Source organism: Rhinoraja longicauda, chromosome 1 (genome assembly GCF_053455715.1).
Source record: "Rhinoraja longicauda isolate Sanriku21f chromosome 1, sRhiLon1.1, whole genome shotgun sequence".
NCBI classification, from domain to species: Eukaryota; Metazoa; Chordata; class Chondrichthyes; order Rajiformes; family Arhynchobatidae; genus Rhinoraja; species Rhinoraja longicauda.
The window spans coordinates 123,562,307-123,581,718 of record NC_135953.1 but is presented as its reverse complement, the minus strand read 5'-3'; the positions used below and the strand labels follow the sequence as shown (position 1 = coordinate 123,581,718).

General features: G+C 41.9%; 1 protein-coding gene and 1 long non-coding RNA gene across 8 annotated transcripts in view; one reads left to right on the top strand and one right to left on the bottom strand.

Annotated features, from left to right (window-relative positions):
* dclk2a (doublecortin-like kinase 2a) overlaps window positions 1-19,412 on the top strand; it is a 272,233-nt gene that overhangs the window by 36,663 nt on the left and 216,158 nt on the right. For all 7 annotated transcript variants that reach the window (XM_078405988.1, XM_078405981.1, XM_078406002.1 and 4 more), the window contains exon 2: window positions 5,355-5,686. In XM_078405988.1, the coding sequence (XP_078262114.1) occupies window positions 5,355-5,686 (332 nt within the window). The remainder of the gene's footprint in view (window positions 1-5,354; window positions 5,687-19,412) is intronic.
* The window catches only part of LOC144597113 (uncharacterized), a 137,950-nt gene that overhangs the window by 30,992 nt on the left and 87,546 nt on the right, over window positions 1-19,412 (bottom strand). The gene's annotated exons all lie outside the window — the stretch shown is intronic.

Here is a 19,412-nt window from a genome sequence, read left to right as displayed (position 1 = left end):
CCCATCTTTCACATCATCTAAGGATCGGTTTCCCTCCACCCTCTTCCTCCCTCCCACAATCTCATCCATTTGTCTGCCTGCCTCTGCCCCCCCCCCCCCCTTCCTCACACAACCAACATTTCCTCTTTCCTAGATGTTCTTGTTGCTCCTCATACCGAGAGTCATCAGGAGTATGAACCATGAAATCTGAAGTCCTGCAGAAGTGGGAAGGATAGATGATTAAAAGCTTCCACTGCTATTCTGGCATCAGATAGAAGAGGGAAGGTCTGAAGCCTGACATCCGTTGTAGGAATAGGGATGAGGGAGGGTCGTGAGGGTTGGCCAAAGATTGGGTGAGAAGTTAGTCTGATAGTTTGTAGGGATGTTTGAGGGTAAAGGCAAGACGTTGGACCAAATTTAGCCCCGCCTAATGTTGTGACCAGCAGTTTGCAAAGACCCACCAATATACACATACCAATGCATAAGCATACCAGTGTAAGTCATTTCAATGATTTCAAATGAAATGGACTTGCGTTCATGATTTAATGATGGTTCTTTCCATACCGATTCTTGAAAGATAAAGCACTCTGGAGAGACTGTATAGCCGTGGTACACATAATGTCAGAGAAGTAATATCTATTTATTGCAAGTGACCTTGAGGGCATTTATAGAATTTTCACTGAAGGAATGTTCTGAACACATTTCAGTTATGTAGCTATTTCTATTAAAGGCTGCCTGGTTATTAATGCTGCCAATATTTTACCATCACTGAATTCCACACAACAATTCGTGGTACGTGCTGTGCATGACTGGTCTGGACAATCTTGAAAAAAGTCCTGGAAGTTGTAAACATAGATTATCTGTAGAGAAAGATAATGATTGATGTATAGGAAGGAACTGCAGATGCTGGTGTAAACCAACGATGGACACAAAATGATGCAGTAACTCAGCGGGACAGGCAGCATCTCTGGAGAGAAGGAATTGGTGACATTTCTGGTCAAGATCCTTCTTCAGACCCCAATGATTGATACTGATATGCTCTGGAGTATGTGTGCAGTTTACATAAGCAAGATGACAGTATATTCTGTGAACAATTTTCTCCCTTCCAATGTTGGCCCTTTGTTGAAATAGTCCTGAGGTCAATTTTCTGATGAAATCAAATTGGGCATCTTGCTAATAATATGGAAGATGGATTGGTGATGTGGGTGGGTAGATAGCAAATTAAAACTAATATGGCAAAAAGTGAGGTGATCTTACTAGCAAGGGAAAACAATGACCAATGAGATACTAAATAGAGAGGAACAGCGAAAAATTGGAATAACAATAGATTTAATCCCAAAATTATTAAACAGTAACTATACAAGTTGATATAGGGCACAGAAGTGCCAATAACGTAATGTTACTCTATCAGAGTAACAAAACAAGATCAAAAGGTAATTAAATTTATATCGTACTCTGCCTGCATCGTACAGTTCTGATTTTCACACAACTGAAAGGATTTTGTACTTCTGGAGAAAATCTAGTGGAGAAAAGGCAATGGGGTTGGGTATGTGGTCATTTGATAGAGGATAGTTAGGATTAGGTGGGAGTGAAGCCAAAGCAGCTGTTCAGAAGATAGAAGTTCACGTTGATTTCCTGAAGTCAAGGGAACATGTGAGAGCAAAAGCTTCCTTGTGAGACACAAAGATGTGCTTTAGGCCCACAAGAAAACCAGAGGGATAAATTAGAAACCTACTAATGGAATCTATTCTGGTCCTGAAGCTGGTTCACATCTGATTTCCTCTGATGGGAATATCTGATGGTCTCACCCTTTACCCTTTAGAACGGAGATGAGGAAGAACTTTTTCAGTCAGAGGGTGGTGAAGGTGTGGAATTCTCTGCCTCAGAAGGCAGTGGAGGCCAGTTCGTTGGATGCTTTCAAGAGAGAGCTGGATAGAGCTCTTAAGGATAGCGGAGTGAGGGGGTATGGGGAGAAGGCAGGAACGGGGCTGAATGGCCTACTCCTGCACCTATTGTCTATTGTCTATTGTCTATCTCCTCATGCCTCCAACTTTCAATCAGAGATAGGTTGATATTTCAGGTTGAATTCTGATGACATCTCAGTATTTAAAAATTGGCCCCATTTCCTTCCTGCATCTATCCTGACATGATGAACAGTGCAAGTTAACATTGGAAAGAAAGTACAATCACTGTAAGTAACCAAATCGATTTTAAAATTTAGTTTTTAGAGATACATTGTGGAAACAGGCCCTTCGGCCCACTGATTTTGTGCCGACCAGTGATCACCCATATATTAGTTCTGTTCCACACACTAGGGACAATTTACAGAAGCCAATTAACCTACAAACTTGCACATCTTTGGAATGTGGGAGGAAACTGGAGCACCTGGAGAAAGCCCATGCGGTCACGGGGAGAACATGCAAACTCTGTACAGACAGCACCCATCGTCAGGATCGAACCTGGGTCTCTGACGCTGTAAGGCAGCAACTCTACTGCTGCGCCACTGTGTCGCCCTTTGATTGATCACTCTCTCATGGCTTCTTCTAGTTGAGGCAGTTAACGTCTGATCCAATTAATCCATCAGGAAATATTGAGCATGCTGAGGAGTTTCTCTGGAAAAGGGTGGACCAAGATGGCATGTTATAAAATTAAATGGATAATCTATGGATGAAAATATATTGTTTCAATATGGCTGAGTCAAAAAACAGGTCAAAAATAAAATTCAGCTTTCTAACAAGTCAGATCAGGATTCCATTTGCCTTGTATAGGAAGTAGGAATAACCATTCAAACTTCTTGCAGATAGTTCTAAGCATAACAATTCCTAATACTGTAAAAATGGTAGCACTGAGCAAAGAGGATGTTGCACTTTAGCAGCGAGCTTGTGTAGAAGCAAAACTGATTAAGGTTTGAGTGGTTCATAAATAACAATTAAAGGAGACAGGCTAAGAGGACGGCAATGATACAGCCGTCATTTTTATCCTTGAAAAATAGGACAAATATGAAGTATACCACCTGGTTAAATTATATAACACGCCTAATGAATTGCTTTCAGATAGCAAGAATATTCTTGAATTGTCAGCTTTCATGCGTCAGCATTTCTGCTTGATTTCTAGTTTGAAGAATACATCATCTCAATATGAAACTATTCTTTTAGAACTTAAAGATAGTCATTCAATAAACCCAGAAATGATAAGGTCACGAAAGCACACCAATACCCCTACTTTCTCTGAAGGCTAAGGAAATTCCCCAATGACTTACCAATTTCTACAGATGCACCCTAAAAACCATCGGATTGGGATGCATCACAGCTTGATCTGGCAACTGCTTTGCCCAAGATTGCAAGAAACTGCAGAATTGTGGACTCGGCCTCTCACATCTACATCAAATCCATCTATACTTCACTCAGGAAAGCACCCAATATTATCAAGGACAATTTGCATCCCAATTATTCACTCTTCCCTCTCCTGTCAGGTAAAATAATCAAAAGCTTGAAAGCACTTAACACCAGATTCAAAAATAACTTCTGCTACGCTGTTTCAGACTCTTGACCGGACATCTCATATGTTAAGGATGTATTTCCAATCTCCCAATCTACCTCATTGAGGCCTTTGCATATTTTTTTTAATCTGCACTGTCTCCATAACTATAACACTACGTTTATTTGCACTCTGTTTATTTTCTCTTTTGCACTACCTGTACTTAAATGAGGTAACATTTAGGTTCAATGAGAATAATGCAGTCAGAGTAGTGCACATGGGTTTTCAGAAGCAAAGGATATGGTGCCACACAGTAGGCATTTTAGTAAAGTTGGAATCATGGCATTTATAGCATAGATATGAAGTTTGCCAAGTAATGGAAAACACAGGCTTGTGATAAACGGTTGTTTCTCGGTGAAGGTGAATAGTGGTATTCGCCTTCAGACCCCATCTCTACTTTTGATCTATATTAATGATCTAGATTTGTGGGTGCAAGCCACAACTTATAAAATTGTAGATGATACAAAACCAGGCACTATGGTAAACTATGGGAAGGATAGTGATAGATTGCAGATTGGTGGAATGAACAAATTGGGGGAATGAGCAAACACATGGGAGCTGAGGTATAATGTGTGGATAGAAGTTATGACCTGATGCATTTCAGTAGGAAGATAGAGGATGGGCAATTTAGGATTCAGGAGTAAAACACAAACTACTGGAATAATTCAGCCAGCAGGTCAGGCGGCATCTCTGGAGGACGTGGATAGGCGACATTTCAGGTCGGGATATGCGATACTGTCCTAAATACAGGGGCCCACGTATATGTGTGGAGAATTAACTGAAAGTGGCAAAGCAGGTTGAGAAAGTGGTTTTCAAGGCATTCCCATTTCTGGGTTTTTGTCAATAGACAGATGGTGTTTAAATGCAGGAAAGTGAACTTTAATAAAACACTGATCTGGCCTCAACTGCAGTATTACATTCAGTTCTAATCACCACATTATAGGAAGGCAAGAGAGAGGGTCCGGAAAAGATTTATGAGAATGATTCCTGGATTAGAGGCTAGATTTATATTAGAGGGGCTAAGAGTCTTTTCTGTAGAGAAAAGATGGCGGAGAAGGAAACTTGGTGGAATATAAAGGATGATGGGTCTGCAGAGAATAGATAATGGGATACTGTTCCTTTGATAAATTGGTCAAGGACTGGAGGTCATGGGTATAAAATAAAAAGAAAGAGAATTAAGAGAACATGAAGAAATAGAAAAGGGTCTCGACCTGAAACGTCACCTATTCATTTTCTCCCGAGATGCTGCCTAACCTGGTGAGTTCCTATATAATACCAGCTTTTTGTGTCTGTCTTTGCTTTAAACCATCATCTGCAGTTCTTCCCTACACAATTTATTGCAGTGCTTTGTTGGAATCTGGATTGCACTGTCAACAGTAGTATCAATTGTGTTCTTTAAGAGGGTACCGAATAAATATTTAGTGGAGGAAAACTTAAACCCATGGAGAAAGGGGTAGTGTGTGAAACTAGAGAGCTATCCCGGTAGAGAGTCATTATGGATATGATGGGCTGAATTACTAACTCCCGTGCTGTAACGATTCTACGAAAACAACCTGTTGTAAAGTATTTTCATTATATTTAAGAGCTGTGTACAAACAAATTTCTGGATACACCAATGTTAGAGTTTATATTGCTCAGAATGTAAAAAGATCATATTAATACAAGTACACTGCATTCAATGAAATCTTCAAACATTCTCTCTTGTGTCCTATGTTTCCTAAACATATACTTTATCTGTTGTACTGAATGCCGAGTGTCACAAAGGATAATTTATTGATAAAATCAAAGTTATAATCATACTGAAATTGTCATTAAAATCATTCCTCTTTTTTAAACAGGTGAAAACTATGTCTGTGCATCCAATGAACCATTCCGTAAAGTGGACTATGCCAAGAATGTTAATCCAAACTGGTCTGTCAACATCAAGTCAGGAACATCCCGCTCTCTCTCATCACTGACAATAAGGGGTGATGGAAAAGACACCAAGGATTTTGTCAGGCCTAAACTGGTGACAGTTATCCGTAGTGGTGTAAAACCACGCAAAGCAGTAAGGATACTTCTAAACAAGAAGACGGCACATTCATTTGACCAGGTTTTAAATGACATTACAGATGCCATAAAGTTAGATTCTGGTGCGGTCAGAAGGCTCTACACGCTTGATGGAAAGCAGGTAGGCAACAATGACATCTCCTTTCCAAACTTTTGATCATACAATCTTTATTGCAAAGAATAAGGTTATGTTCAAGCTTCACAAACATTTTGATGATGCAGTAAGGACCTTTCCAGTTCTACATACTATGCATGTGAAGGTAGGAAAGTTAAACTTTGAACCAGACAATCAAGGAAAAGCAGTTTTTATACGCGGAGGTAAGCCCGCAATCCTTCACTGTTGGCATATTGCAGTTCCTTTAATTTGGCTGCCCCACACTGAATTTTCTGTGATAAGTACCCATATAAAAGGAAGTGTCTTTATTGCATGAGCCAAACCCTCACTAGAGATATCTCTAAATTGTTGTAGAATTATGGATTAAGTCATTCATCCTAGAAACTGATTCATTTAACATTTGATCATACCATTGATAATGCTGAATTACGTGTTATGTAATCACTTTCTATGCATTGCATGATCTACACACATAGAGACCATTTCTTCCCTGAGCTGCAGTGAGTGAGAGACCAACTACATATTGCATCATTGGAAACTCTCACAGTGCAGTGCATCTCCAGCTCCTTCTATATTTTCGATCATTGTGCTTTAATACCCAAAGATCCTTTCAGAGGATCTAAGTATAGATTCTCCAATTAAATATGGGGAAATCTTGGCATGTCTGTAACTAACATTACAAACTTGTCAATGAGTTTTGTCAATTGAAGATGTAAGAGAGGACAAATGCTGGAATCTTAAGGGGAAAAAAACTAAATGGTAGAGGAACTCAGCAAGGTATGCAGCTTCTATGGAGGGAAATGGATAGATGGCAGTTTGGGTCTGGACTCTTCATCCGACTGATGGAGTAAGTGGGAGAAGGCTAGTGATCGGTAAATGCAGGTCAAAGAGATTGGCAGATGAGTGGAGTAAGTGACAAATTCTAGAGATAGTAGGGAGACAAAAGGGATGTCAGATAAGGAAAGAAGAGGAATGAAATGTAAAGCCGGCAGGAGGGGTAAGGGTGGAAGAGGATGGGAGGATAAAAGGGGATGGAAAATCCTAGTTAGGAAGGGTGGGAGACGAGCGCAAGGAGGACGGGAAAAGAACAGTGTGACAGGGATGCTGGGGAAAATGTGTGCACATCAGCGGGAGGAATGAAGGGCGGAAAGAGAACTGGGCTGGTTTACTTGAAATTGGAGAGCTCAATCTTCAGACATTTAGGACTCAAGCAGAATATGAGGTGTTTTTATTCCAGTTTGCACATGGCCTCAATCTGGCAGTGACCAACGGCAGAAAGATTGGTATGGGAATGGAAAAGGGAATTAAAAAGGTTAGCTGCCAGGAGCTGCAGCGGATATAGTGCAAGAGTTTGGCAAAATGGTCATCTGTTCTGTTCTGTTCTGTTCAGAACCAGCAAGATCCGATACCATTGGTCTGAGGGGTGATGGGCAGGATTATGCCGACTTTGCCAACAGGTCTGATCAGAGGTTCGGGAATTATTTTTAATGAGGTCATTGGACAAAGGATTAGATGTTAAGGTTACTTTTTTCTAATTACTTTATTTTTGTTTAATGGTGTTGAATTATTAGATTAGACAGGTACATGGATAGGACAGGTTTGGAGGGATATGGACCAAACACGGGCAGATGGGACTAGTCTACCTGGGACATTGTTGGCCAGTGTGGGCAAGTTGGGCCAAAGTGCCTGTTTCCACACATTGCATTGGATTGAAATAAACACAATGTATTCTGACAGTCTTTCCTCACTCCCTGCCGTGGCTGGCTTGTCCACTGAACCTGCTGTGGTTGACTTCTGTTTTGAATTCCAGCTGTGGATACCATGTCCCTGTCACCTAGTTTAAACCCTTCCAAATAACACCAGCAAATCGGTCTGCCGAGCTATGTTTCCATTCCCTCCAGTCATGTGACTCTTGGACAGGTCACATCTACCCTAGAGGAGTTCCCAATCGTCCAAAAATTAGAATCACTGCCTCCTGCACCTAGTCTTCAGCCTCGCGTTCATCTGTCCCATCAAACCCAGCAAGCAGGAGGCAGATTTCTCTTGGACATAAGGACACAATCCAAAACATTAGGAAGATGCTAAGTGGGTAGTCGACCGAAAGCTGGTTGAGAGAGAAGGGACCACATTGGGAATGGGTCAGAGATTTCATATGGGTTGTGAAGTGGAGCATCTGTATATTATGGCCTTCAAGGAATAATGACTGTAAAAGTTTAACTAATATGTTACTGCCTCATGTTAGATTTCACCAGGAATTTTTAAACCGTGCTGACCTCCTGCGATTTTAAATGAAAATGACATAATTGTCCCGTGATGTAATCACACGGAGACTTTCACATTTCAGTTGGGTAAGGTCTGGCAGTGATGGACAGCTTCTGTGCTGCTGTTTTCCCAGCCTGTCAAGAATGCAAATAAAACCTTGTGTCATTTTAACCGCATGTCTGTCCTCTTTCAGCAGACAGATGTATTAAATCCATGCTCATTGTTCCCTTCTTAAGTGTTTTTTTTTTCTTTGATAAAATTGTTTATTAGCTTTCCAGGAGCAAAAGTGCTGCAGTACTATGAGACAAGTTGATAATTGAAATTAAATGCCCAGCATTATAAGGAATAAAATCTCTGTCAGTGATCTGTTTATTGCATTTACAGCCCTGTGTGTCTAACATTACTGAAGGGGAAGTTATTAAAATAAATTCAAATCTCCATTTGGACAGGGATTTGTCAAACATAGCATGGTTTTCTTAGGGGGAGATCCTGTCTGACTAAGCTGATAAGTTATTTTTAAGAATTGATGAAATTAACTGATGAGGAGCAGTGCAGTTGATGAATTTCAGTAAGGCCTTTGACAGGGTGCTACCTGGGAAACTGGCCCAAAAGGGTGGAGTTCATAGCTTCCTGAAAAATCTGTGAATATGATCCAGAATTGGCTTGGTAATAGAAGGCAGAGAGTGATGCACTACAGGGATCAATGCTGGGACCTTCCCTCTTTATTATATACATCAACTTTGATCTGAAAGTAGGTGTATAAAGTGTGCGGATGACACAGCATTGTTGTTGACAGTAAGGAAAGTATTGGGTTACGGTGATATTGGTCATTTGCCAAGATGGGCAGACCAGTGGCAGATGAAATTTAATCCTGGAATAGTGTGAGATGATGCACTTTGGGAGGACTAACAAGAGTAGGACATATACAGATAATGGCCGGGCCTTGGGGAGTATTGCGAAAATGGGGCGGTGGTGGGACCTCGGCTATGGTGAAGCCTCGGCGGTGGCGGCGATGGGGCCTCAGCGGAGGCGGTGGAGCCTCGGCAGCAGTGGTGGTGTCTCATGGTGATGGAGCCTCAGCAGCGGTGGTGGAGCCTCGTGGGTCGGCAGTCAATGAGAGCTTGGGGCAACTGCCATGAGGGGGGGGAAACAATGGGCAATGGGAAGCAGGGGGGAGAACAAAGGACAATTGAGGAGGGGGGAGAACAAAGGACAATGGGGACCCGGCGTGGAGGGACCGCTGTGGGGGCAGGGAGGGGAGAACAAAAGGAGGAGCACGCGTGCTTTGTTACTTTGTCAGTGCCGTAGGTGGCTGCTACTTGCATACATTGTGTATACAAGCAAAGAATTGTGACAATAAAATATTCCATTCCATTATTCCCTGGGAGGAGGGAGTGCTCACCATAACTTGAATGGTCAGTTAGTAAGATAGCAGGCCAGTGGCAGATGGAGTTTAACCCTGAATAATCTGAGGTGACACACTTTAGGTGGACTAATCGGAATAGGACATTGACTGTCAATGCTATTGTCAAGTATATGGCCAGTGGTGGATCTGAGATCATCGATGATATCACAATCGTCCTTACTATTCACACCTTACAATGCGCTTCCCACGAAACCCTCACTGTGATGGGGCAGTAATTGCTTTCCTCCCGCACCCTCCCTACAACCGTACCCTGTTCCTTTCCATGTTTAGGTGGTCGGGATCTGCACCCTGGCCAGAGAAGAACGCAAAGAAAGCAATGCTGAAAATGCAATGATTTGACACTTGCATTCATGAATGAATGAATGAATTAATTAATAGGTTTATTGGCCAAGTATGTGCATATACAAGGAATGTGCCTTGGTGCTCCACTCCTAAATGGCAACACAAACATGTGTGAAATGCATCCACTATGGGAAGTTCGGTGGTTAGTTTGGAAGTGGGATTTGCACATGCAGACACAGGAGGCAGATGGTCTGCACCCAGATTAGAGCAGGGATAGCTTGGGTGCATTTCTCCAGAAGTCGAGGACATGCAGGAATTTTGCTGCACAGCTGAGTTCTAAAATGGGGTGATTATAAAAAGGACTGATGGGAATTAATTGTAAAATATTCATGCATTCATTGTGAAATTTCCACAGATCGTTTTAGAGAGCTTGGAACATGGTCTTCCAGAATTAAAGTAATGGCCAACCCCATTAACATTGTTAATGACTGAACTATGATGTAGCATCTGATGGCTGGTCTCTCAGCTTCCATTGGAGCATAAACGGAAGCTACCTAATATCTGAATACTGCAGTAGTATGCAATTAATGATTGATCATTATGAACCTTGTAATGTAGAATCTGTCAGAACCCATCACAATCAAGCACCATTTTCAAATACTAATTTTAGAAAATTTGCTTTGAGAAATTGTCAATATATTTACAGTAGGATGAAAAGAACTACCATTCATTATGGCCCAATCTCTACCCTGTGATTTACTGAATTTGAAAAACCTCAAAATTACTTTCAGAACTATGCAGAACTGTTTGTGTGTTATATTGGGATACGGCCATCAGTTTTTTTTTGGTGAAGTAAAATTAATTATTTTTAGAAATTTTCAAATCTAGCCAATCAGTGTCTTTGCACATAATCTTTAAGGCCTCCTTGAAGATCTACTAACAGATGGTATATCAACCCACATTCCTACTGTTTGGTGTGATAATGATGTTACCGTATAAATATATAAAGAATACTCTTGCATGGATATAATTTATCACTCCCTGAGCCTTCAAGAAACAAATCTGTAGGTATTTGTCCAGTCTTATGTTTCCTAGTCAAAGAGAAAGAAATCCACTTTTTTTCTTGAGTACTGAGCATTAGTGAAATCGTGTATTCAGTAATAAACGACAAGCTTCGACAATCTGTAGATCCTCAAGTGCTGGTCTGCTCTGGAATGATTTAGTAGCTAAGTAACTGACATTAACATTAACCTATATTTCTGTAGAATGGACAGTCCAATACGCCCTGTCGCTGTGGACAATAAAAGGTGACCAGTGTCGGATTATAAAAATGTTAGCCTCTGATTTGGCCTTTGGCTTTTCTTTTACATTTACATATGTACTTCGGGCTCAGTTACCATGACTGAAGCACCCTTTTATCTCTTAAATAGATAAAAGTTTTCACCTTGAATGCTTTTTAAAACTTTGTTCCATCTGACTCTGGCAAATTTGCAAGTAATTGCTGACCAATTGAAATACTACAGTTCTGTGCTGGCCCACCATGTCCATTGATTGCACATTTGTGTACTAATTTGATAGAAGCATCAAATGTGCATTTCATGACAAAGGGATATTGCCCATGTACATATCGGGCCTGTGTGCATGATGTGCAACAGAAAGTGCAATCAAATGTTTTAATATCTGCAAGCTGGCCTGATCAACATTCATGATTGAGCAGCAATCCATTTCAAAATCCAGTTTGAAAAGCAATTCGTGCTGGTAGAACTTTTTTTTTTTAAAGCGAATGAATTTCTCCAGTTGAGACCTTTGACATTACAAACCACCAAAGTTTACCCTGATTTGATTTTTGTGCTATTTTACTGTTTTAGTAATATATATAATTTTAATTTAACTAATATATATATTTTAAATTTAACTAATTAACCTCTAGTCAGAATCTATAAAACAACAGAAAAAGAATCCCAGAGCAATGCAGGCATTCAGCAAAGTGTCTCTGGCAGTCTGCCCAAATTAACTAATGCACAGTTGGACCCTCCTCTTCCTGTGCTTGCAACAGTTTCTGTTGTTTCATCTGCTAATGGCATTCAATCTGGTTCTAGCTCCCTGTATCTTTTGGCTTTTGATTAAACTTTATGCTAGACACAACAGCTAAATTCTGTTGGGAATCACTGAGATTAATCATGTGTGGCTTCCATATGTCTGGTCTGTTAGAACAAATATAAAAACAAATTACTTGTGGTATGATTACCTCAAATTATCTGGCAATGTATAATTTAACAATAATGTTTGAGGAAAGATCAATTTAACATATCAATTATACATTGTTATTTGATTAATATCCAGGTCTTCAACAATTAATTTATAAGTTCTTCAGTCATCAGCTGTGAAACTGAAGGATATTCTTGCTATTGAGGGCGTGCAGCGTAGGTTCACTAGGTTAATTCCCGGAATGGCGGGACTGTCGTATGTTGAAAGGCTGGAGCAATTAGGCTTGTATACACTGGAATTTAGAAGGATGAGGGGGGATCTTATTGAAACATATAAGATAATTAGGGGATTGGACACATTAGAGGCAGGAAACATCTTCCCAATGTTGGGGGAGTCCAGAACAAGGGGCCACAGTTTAAGAATAAGGGGTAGGCCATTTAGTCAATAGTCAATAGTTAATAGTCGTTTATTTGTCACATACACATAAATGTGTAGTGAAATGAAACATTACCCGCAGTTGAAACATTAAGACCAATAAGAATAATCAATAAAAATGCAATAACACATACAATCATACACTAACACCAAACAAAAGAAACATCCATCACAGTGATGAGGAAGAACTTTTTCAGTCAGAGAGTGGTGAGGGTGTGGAATTCTCTGCCTCAGAAGGCAGTGGAGGCCAGTTCGTTGGATGCTTTCAAGAGAGAGCTGGATAGAGCTTTTAAGGATAGCGGAGTGAGGGGGTATGGGGAGAAGGCAGGAACGGGGTACTGATTGAGAGTGATCAGCCATGATCGCATTTAATGGCGGTGCTGGCTCGAAGGGCTGAATGGCCTACTCCTGCACCTATTGTCTATTGTCTATTGTCTATTAAACCAGATTTGGGTTTGCACGTAAGGTACAGTGATTAGTTAATTAACACCACCCTCTGTCCCCTCAGATCCAATAATCATTGTGACCAAACTCTTGAAGAATGTTTGGGCAACTTGTTGAACCACCGTGTTGATTGAAATTTGGTGGCAATGGGCTTGACAGTATCATTGAACTCTCACGTAGGATCATTGGATCAAGAGTACGCTGACCAGCATTCTTGTCTTGTTCCGGAACTTTTGATACTGTTCCCCAAAAAACGATCTTAATTGTGAACATTTTAACTTGATGGACTCATTTTGGAGTATAATTTTGGAGGAATATGGTAGATTTCCACTACCTCCTTTGAGAAGAAGTGTCTCTGGATTCACTCCTCAATGAGCCGTCTATAGTTTTTAAGGTTACATATTCCTACCCTGCTGCAAAGGAAATAGATTTTCTCTCACTACCCCATCATCCCAACCCCACAACCAGATATGGGTATTTTCATTATAATGCGATACTTGTGTTTGGAAGAAACCTAGTGTTATAAAAAAATGTGTAATAAAGACAATTGTGTAAAATTGGGAAAGAGGTTAGGGGCTGGAGTTTCAGACTTGCAATAAACTGATATTTCCTGATGGATTTTCAAAAGTAATGGTCTTAATCAATAATTTTGTTTTTGGTACTGCTAGCTAAAAATACAAAAGGCTGTGTGTTACATTGTTAAAAAATGTATTCAATTGTCAATAGAAATGATTGCTTGTTAATTTCAATGGCCACCCATGGTTAAAGTAGCAGCTGTGTTCTTAGAGACAACGGTATCCGATTACTGTGGGGAGGTTTTATGGAAACAGTTATTTTGTCCTCTAGACTGTTGAAATCCAAGATGGGGTTTTTTTCTGCTAGTGAATTTCCAAAGTAGCTTTTAAGTGATTCTCCAGTTCCCATTCAAAATCACATTGTAGTCAATTCAGCCCTCATAAAACAAAAAGTGTTCCTAATTCATCACTCGTGTTATATCCAATTTTTGTCATGGAAACATGTATTATAACAGAACTACCTGTGTGTGGGCAAGAGCAAATGTTGGGCTTGTTACATTTGCACATACCACAATAAAAACATTCACAGAAACAAGAGCTCCAAAATTTGAAATGACGAATTGCATTTTATTTGAGCAAGTCTACATTTGCCTTTAGGAGCTGAATACATTTTCAGTTATGAGATCAGCATAATGACAAATACACTGAAAGTCTTCAAGCACACAGGGAGTATTTTGATTGAGTGTCTGGAAATTAGAATGTAGCCTTTGAATAAAGAATCTGTTTAAAATTGCAGCAGCAGACAAATGGAGCGAAACAGAGTTTATGTTTCAGGTCACTAACCCTTTGTCAGAACTGAGAAAAATTGGCTCTGTCATCATGACATCACTGCAAAGCAGCACAGAACTGCACGATTCCTGACCTTTTAGTGTCTGCATAATCCCGACAGAGTTGTCCTTGCCTTTATGCCACTATTTAATTCAGTACTTTGCTGTTCTTTTCTTATGTTCAACTCTTAGTTTTATTTACCCAAAATAGAGAGTCTGTTTTGTTACCCAAGTCAAGTGTTCATACTTTTTTTGAAGCATTTGGGAAAATTCAGTTTCTGAAGGATAAGTTTATTCTGGGCTTTCTAAAAAATGTTATCCAGAAATCTTCTGAAATTGTACGTAGTTTGTATGTTTGTTGACTGGAATTTCTACCTCCAAGTGCGATCTGTTGTTTCTGGGTTTTGAGATAGCTAACAGGTTATTAGTACTTATCTTGCTGTTGCCTTGCTATTACACAAACGGAATGAATTGGGAAAAGAGAAGGTGCAATGAGAGCCGGGTATCACTTTACATCAGTTGCTGACAACAAGCGTTCAGGTGGTGCAGATGATTGGGAAGGTAGGTTGATCTTAAGAGGTTTGAGTTTTGCAGTAAGAATGCCTTGGTATGGCCCCATTTTGGATTTTAAGTGCAGTTTTGGCCACCCTGTCTGAGGAGAGAATACAATGAGGTTTACTAGAGTAATTCCTGGGGTGCCAGGACTGATGCGTGAGGAGATATCAGTTTGATTGGGCCTATATTTTCAGGGGTTAAGAAGAATGAAAGTGGATCTCACAAAAGTCTATAAAATCTCCAGATACAGTGAGGATGTTTCCAGTGACAGGAACACAACGTCAGGGTATGGGGTATGCCATTTAGAGTTAAAATCTGAAGTAATTTCTTCAAAATCAGAAGTAAGGTTCTGACATATGATGAAAGAATGGATCGACTGGGCTTGTATTCACTGGAATTTAGAAGGATGAGAGGGGATCTTATAGAAACATATAAAATTATTCAGGGATTAGACAGACTCGATGCAGGAAAAATGTTCCCCGTGTTGGGGGAGTCCAGAACCAGGGCTCATAGTTTAAGAATAAGGGGTAGGCTTTTTAGGATTGAGATGAGGAAAACTTTTTTTACCCAGAGAGTTGTGAATATGTGGAATTCTCTGCCACAGAAGGCAGTGGAGGCCAATTCACTGGATGCTTTCAAGAGAGAGTTAGATTTAGTTCTTGGGGCTAACGGAATTAAGGGATATGGGGGAAAAAGCAGGAATGGGGTACTAATTTTGGATGATCATATTGAATGGTGGTGCTGGCTTGAAGGGCCAAATGGCCTACTCCTGCACCTATTTTCTATGTTTCTATGTGATGAACTTGTGGAATACTCTACCTCGAATGGCAATGGAGTATGTCATTAAATATATTTCTGCCTTCTGCAGAGACTGCTCTCTCCACAACTGCTTGGTTCACTCACCCCTTCCCATGCAATCCACCGCCTCCACAGGTGCCTTCCCCTGCAACTGCAGGAGATGTTACATCAACCCTTATATCTTCTACCTCTCCTCCATCCAGGGACCTCAGCAGTCCTTCCAGGTGGGATAGAAGTGTGTACCTCCTCTAACCTCATCTCCTGCATCCAGTGTTCCTGATTTGGCCTCCTGTACATTTACAAGACCAAGCATAAACTCGGCGACTGTTTCGCCAAACAATTGCACTCGGTCCACCAAGGCTCACTGGATTTCCCAGTTGCCAACAATTTTAACTCTTCTTTTCATTCCCACACTGACCTTTCGGCCTCATCCATTGCCAGAGTGAGGCCACAGGCAAACTGAAAGGAATGGCACCTCATATTCTGCTTGGTTAGCTTACAACCCAATGGTATGAACATTGAATTCTCCACTTTTAGGTAACTACCAAGCATCCTACTCCCCCCCCCCCCCCTTTTGTTTCCCCCCTCCCCGCTCTCTCTCCTGTGCTCCACCTGGACTTGCCCCTATTTCTCCTCTCCTTCACCTACATTCCTTCATCTAGCTTCACAATTCACAACTCTTTAATCCTTTGTCTCACACCCTCTGTCCACTGTCCAATCATCTGCCTATCAAAAAACCCAATCATCTGTAATCATCTATATCCACCTGCCAGGCTTTGTCCTGCTCCTTTTCTCTTCCAGCTTTCCACTCCCGCACAATCAGTCTGAAAATGTCATCTATCCATGATCTCTAGAGATGCTACGTAACCTAATGAATTCTCCTGCAATTTGAGCCTTTTTTTTGAAAGGAGAGTTTTTCTTAATGCTAATGAGAACAATGGGGAAAAAGGCATGAACAGGGTACAGAAGTGGATGATTAGCCTTAATCGTGTTGAATTGTTGACCTGCTCCTATATCTTATGCATCTATAAATTCTGCATCTCTGCAGAATAACATGCCAGTCACATGGTGACTGCATGCCTGAAAGGCACCAAGGACAATGCACTCGAGATCATTTTGCGGTTGGCTTGAATTACCGTATGAAGGTCATCTTATGTTTTTGCAGGCAGAATGCTGCAAGTTGATGACAATGGTTGTACATCCTCATTAAATTGCTCCAGTGCCCCCAGGGAATACCTTGCAATATTCACCTTCTCATTATATATTCTCATTGGATGTGTTGCCTGTATTGTTTTGTCATTTGGGTGGCAGCTGACATATTGTGACCAACATCTTCCATTAAAAAAAACTGCCTGACTCTTGTTTGCCCTCTCTTGCTGTTCCTCTTACTTTATAATTCCTAAAGGAGAATATAGCAACCCCAAACAATGACAAACGTTTCTTGTTGCAGCCAGAGATACAGAATCAGATCCAGGCTTAGTGCAAAAGAGCACCAAAAGAATGTAATTTCCAGTCACGGTCCAGTTTCCAGCAGTGTTTCGGACTCCCAATTCTATCCATCTCAATTGATTCTCTAAATATCTGGCTCATACTTCTCACTCTGTATCCTCCAGCTGAAAGATCCAGGTCTTGTTGCACAGGTGCAGTTTGCCTAATTATCTGAAATGTTGCAGATGAAACTGCACTCTGCAGTCTTTGGCAAATATTCTCATCCCTCACCTTATGATAGATGGAGTCATTGATGAGGGAGCCAAAGGCAGTTGAGCCAAAATGCCCGAAGGTGTCTCTACAAAAATGAGACAATTTGCCTCCAGTAATCACAATAACCTTCTTTAGTTCTTGGTATTATTCTTCTTCTTCTTGCATTTGAGGCAGCAGAAATTATGTAACGCCCTCCAGGCGCTGTAGCTAGTGCAATGTGCTGTTGTCATGGGCCATGAGGTCTACCCCCCCACCAGGGGGACGGAGAACAGTGCAGTCGAAAATGACGTGCTGCGCTGTTTGCTGGTCTGCTCCACACACGCAGGCTGCTGATGAACGCAACCCCCAACGATGCATGTTGGCGTTGAACCGGCCGACCCCTGTGCGGAGCCAGTTCAGGGCGACCCACTCTTTGCGGGGCATGTCGGAGCCGGGTGGGGCTGTGGTGTTCGGTGCGACAGTGAATTGAGGAGGTCGCGAAGTCTGTTCCCAGCTGGTTCTCCATGCTCCTAGTATGTTGAAACCGGAGCCACAGAGGGTCGCTGCATGACAGGAGAAAGGGTGACGAGATGACAGGCATTGAGGTCCCAGTTGCTGTGAATCCTGGGCGAGGTGGTGCAAAGGATGTTTGGCGTCCGATGGGGCCTTGCACACCAGCCTATGAGTGAAGAACTCTCTGCGAAGCTTGGTGGGTGCGATTCCTGCGAGCACCGGCAGGAGATCCATCGGAGTAGGGCGTAGGCAGCCAGTGATGATCCGCATGGTGTCGTTGAGGGTAGTGTCTAGCTTGCTAGTATGAGCGCTGCTTGGGCGTCGTACTCAGCGGCGCTGTACACGAGTGCAAGAGCACTGGTTCGAAGTGTAGATGTCCTGGCGCCACATGATGATCCGGCCAAGCAACGCAGGAGGTTGTTCCGTGCCGAGACTTTAGCACGGAGAGCTTCAAGGTGTTGCTTGTAGGTCAGCTGCCGATCTAGTTTCACCCCGAGGTATGTAGGAAATGGGTTGTAGGGTAGGGGTGACCCATTGAGGGTGACGGTTAGCTGGCGTTCAGCTTCCTTGTTGTTCAGGTGAAAGGCCGTTGTGGTGGTTTTTGCCACTCTCAGTTTTAGTCTCCAGGTCTTAAGGTAGCCCGCGACAAGTTCCACATCCGCCGAGAGCACATCCTCAACATTTGACCACTCTTATCCGAGTGCAGTAGGGCCAAGTCATCTGCGCATCGAGACAAGCGCGAGGTCATGAGTGGCAGATCGCTGATATAGAGGTTGAAGAGCATGGGGGCCAGTACCGAGCCTTGGGGGACTCCGTTTCTTAGACGTTGCAGTCGGCTAGATTGTCCGTCGCTGGTCTTGAGTACAAAACTGCGGTTGGCAAGGATGTTGGCAAGGAACCGCACTAAATGACGGTCAGGGATGGTGCGGTGGAGCTTCAAGATCAGGCCCTGGTGCCACACTGTATCATAGGCGGTGGTGAGGTCCACCAGTGTGAGGCCCACCTTGTGACCCATTTCGAAACTGTCTTCGATGTCATTGGTCAGCTTGACTATTTGGTGGGTGGTGCAGCGTCCACGCCAAAATCGGTATTATTGAAGAATGTATTTTTTCCTCTTTATTCCCATTAATTTAGGTTTTCCTACAGCTCCTCTTTGATTTCAAGAGCATTCATTTTGAACTCTCCTCTGGAACATAGTTTAGTTTAGAGAGACAGCGCAGAAACGGGCCCCTCGGCCCACCGAGTCTGCACCGACCAGCGATCCCTGCATATTAATACTATCCTACACTAGGGACAATTTTACATTGATACCAAGCCAATTAAGCTACAAACGATCACGTCTTTGGAGTGTGGGAGGAAACCAAAGATCTCAAAAATCCAGGGAGGACACAGGGAGAAGGTACAAACTCCGTAAAGACAAGCACCCGTAGTCTGGATCGAACCCGGGTCCCTGGCACTGTGAGACAGCAACTCCATCGCTGTGCCACTGTGCTGCCATAGTTTAGTTTAGTTTAATTTAGTTTATTGTCATGTGTACTGAGGTACAGTGAAATGCTTGTGGTGCATGTTAACCAGTCAATGGAAAGACCTTACATGACTATACATGATTACAATCAAGCCATCAACAGTGTACAGTCACATGATAAGGGGAATAATGTTTAGTGCAGAATAAAGTCCAGTAAAGTCCGATTAAAGATAGTCCGGGCATCTCCAGTGAGGTGGATAGTAGCTCCGGCCGCTCACTAGTTGTTCATAGGATGGTGCAGTTGCCTGATAACAGCTGGAAA